The sequence below is a fragment of the Octodon degus genome, unplaced genomic scaffold, assembly GCF_000260255.1.
Source record: "Octodon degus isolate 3935 unplaced genomic scaffold, OctDeg1.0 scaffold00017, whole genome shotgun sequence".
Taxonomy (NCBI): Eukaryota; Metazoa; Chordata; class Mammalia; order Rodentia; family Octodontidae; genus Octodon; species Octodon degus.
Window position 1 is genome coordinate 7855945 of NW_004524593.1, and position 3082 is coordinate 7859026.

Here is a 3082-nt window from a genome sequence, read left to right on the forward strand (position 1 = left end):
TTTCAGTGAGACAAACAGCTGCTGTAGCACATGCGCCATAGAATTGCCACCACTCTTCTATGGTAATAAAGCTGAGAGAATTCAGTGGAGTTTAATACCCACCTTGACGCCTTTCCATGTTGCTTATTTCCTCTGAAGGCAAGCCCTGGTGCAAGACTTCTTCCTATTGCCACCCCAGACAATGATATCTGTCAAGTGTTCTTCTTTTCACTTTAAGTCACACTGTGTGCTGATGGGAGATGCAGCTCATGCCATTGTCCCCTTTTTTGGCCAAGGAATGAACGCGGTAGGTTCTTTTTAACCCAGGTAAGTTCCTGAAATTTTTCCGAGTCAGTCTCGTCAAGTCTTAAATAAAATATATTGCTAAAACTATCCCCATCTAAACAGAGTAATTCAGTAAGTGAACCTGTTGCTTACCTAGATTGATCACCATGTCAAGTTAGGATTTGAATGATTTGGTCTAGTTATCTTACATGTTTAAAAAAAGATTAAAATGCAATTTAGCATTCGATACCATTGGAAAATGAAACAATGGCTTTGTAATTTGGGCAATTAAGGTGATTCAAGCTTTAATTTTTAAAGTAGTTTTTCCAAGAGATTATATGGAAATACATAACATTAGCCTCAAAAAAAGAGAAGATTGTCAAGCTATCATTTTACAATATCTCCTCCCCACCTCTCAGGAGGAAATGAGAATCAAAATTGACAAAAATTAAATAAAACTACCCAATAGATTGGAGGTTGAATACTGCCTTCACGGAAGCCTCACCTACCTGCTCTGTCAGTGTGCCACTTATGCAGTACACCCACCAATGAAAGTTCTGTTGAAAATTGGTAAAATTTTATTACTTCTGGTTTTCTCTCTCTCTCTCTCTTTTTTTTTTTTTTCTTGTTTCAGGGTTTTGAAGACTGCTTGGTACTGGATGAGTTAATGGATAAATTCAATAATAATTTTAGTAAGTAAACTTTCTCAGTCAGATATGGACTAGATATGCTGATTAATTGTGGGACCTATTTTTAATCACCAAAGTTTGGCACATATTTTCTTTTCAGAGTTACAAAATTTTTGATTACTAGCATATGCCATTGTTGTTGTCCACATCAGACAATCTTTACCTGGAAAGGAAACTTAGCTTCTCTTAAAGTTTGTTCATAGAGATATATGTTAGCTCTTCATTACTGCAACAAATACTTGAGATAGTCAACTTATTCAAAGAAAAAATTTGGCTTCAGTTTATAATTTTTAAGGTTTAAGTCCATGAGTCCATGACCCCATTTTGGTGCATCATGGCAGGGTTTGCAGGGCACAGCAAAGGCTGTTCCCTCACAGCCAGGACTCAAGGTCCTCCTCAGAGGCAAAGTTTTCAAGAGATGGTTGAGATTATGCCTGAACTGTGCAGCAACACCCTATCTCAAAAAGAAAAATAAATTACAACATCTCTAACATTCTCTCTCTCTCTCTCTCTCTCTCTCTCTCTCTCTCTCTCTCTTTCTCTCTCTCTCTCACTGAAAATTAAACCCAGGGTCTTTGCTCTGGGTTACACTGTATCCCCAGCCGTTTTTCCTCATTCATTTTGAGATAGGGTCTGATATGTCCCTAAATTGCCCAGGCTAGGTTCAAACTTATGCTCTGCCTACCTCAGGGCATCTCTAACAGCTAAAATTGTTTGGCTGTGTGAGAGTAATACAAGTTAGTGACTCATTTGTCAAATATGTATTTATTTTTTCTTATATGACATGTGAAGAGTTTACATATGAACAAAACCTGGAGTCTGGCTTCCAGGAGCTCATGGAAGAAAGGAAGAACTGGTGTTCAAGCCAAGAAGTGTCTTTAGTACAGTGAAATAAGTGTGCATGAATACAAAGGAGCACAAAATAGAAAGTAGCAAGTCGTATGTGGGGCGAGGGTCATTCATACAAACTTTTCATTTGTAAAATAGAGGAAAATAATAATTTTAACAATTAAGCATAATACATATTAACTTTATTGTAAGTTTTATTTCTTCACAACAGAAAATACAGTATGGACCTTGGTCAATAATCGTAGACTGTGACACAGAACTGTTAGTCATAGCTTTAAAAGATTAGTATGAATGTTCGTATGAGTATTCTATTTCATTTGACTGAGAGTCCAGCACATTTTTCTAGGCTTCTTTGAAAACAGGTATTATTTAACTTGGTTTCTAGGTTTGTGTCTTCCGGAATTCTCACGAGTTAGAATTCCAGATGCCCATGCAATTTCAGACCTGTCTGTATACAATTACATGGAGGTGAGTAAGCTTTGTTTTCAACTCACGAAATGGTGTACTGACAGACCAGCAACTGTCCTCTTTCTTCTTTGCTCCAGCACCCACACCCACCCACGCACCCACCACACACACACACACACACACACACCCACACACACCTACCCACCCACCACACACACACACACACACACACCACATACACACACACACTCATACACAATGAGCCTTTCCCCCACACACACACTATTCTTAAGATGTGGCTGGATAGTGACTGTATCACAGTAGCCATGAGCCACACACATGACTTCCTCTTGTACTTGAGGGACGTTTAGAAGGTAACAGAGATGAGGACATCTCCAGTGGCTCACAGGCTCAAATCTTAGATATTTAGCAGAGTTATTTATACTCTATTTTAATAAAAGTATAATTCTGAGATGTAATAATTAACATTATTATAACATCTATGAAATATTCAGTGACCTTTTCACCCTTAATATCTGGCCTACATATTGACAGTAGCCCTGAGTATCCTCTTGAACCTTAGTTAACAAAAAATGTCTAGTACCAAAGAAATTCCTTGTCAGAAAGATATATATTTTGAAGAAACACACATTAATTTCATTTTAAGCCAGTCTCATGGCAAGTGATTTTAACTATAGTTTTAAAATAATGAAATGAGGGGCTAAAGAGCTAGCTCAGTGACCTAAGTGCCTGCCTGGCAAGTGCAGGGACCCTGGTTCGATCACCAGCATCGCATGCCACGGTGGCCCCGCACCAAGCTGGCCACCGAAACCAGGCATGGTGGCACACACCTGTAATCCCAGTGCTGGGCA

General features: G+C 38.7%; 1 protein-coding gene across 1 annotated transcript in view; it reads left to right on the plus strand.

Annotated features, from left to right (window-relative positions):
* Window positions 1–3082, plus strand: part of Kmo (kynurenine 3-monooxygenase) — a 35081-nt gene that overhangs the window by 29188 nt on the left and 2811 nt on the right. Inside the window, 3 exon segments of the mRNA XM_004626920.3 lie at window positions 139–286; window positions 899–956; window positions 2188–2270. Of these exon segments, the coding sequence (XP_004626977.2) occupies window positions 139–286; window positions 899–956; window positions 2188–2270 (289 nt within the window).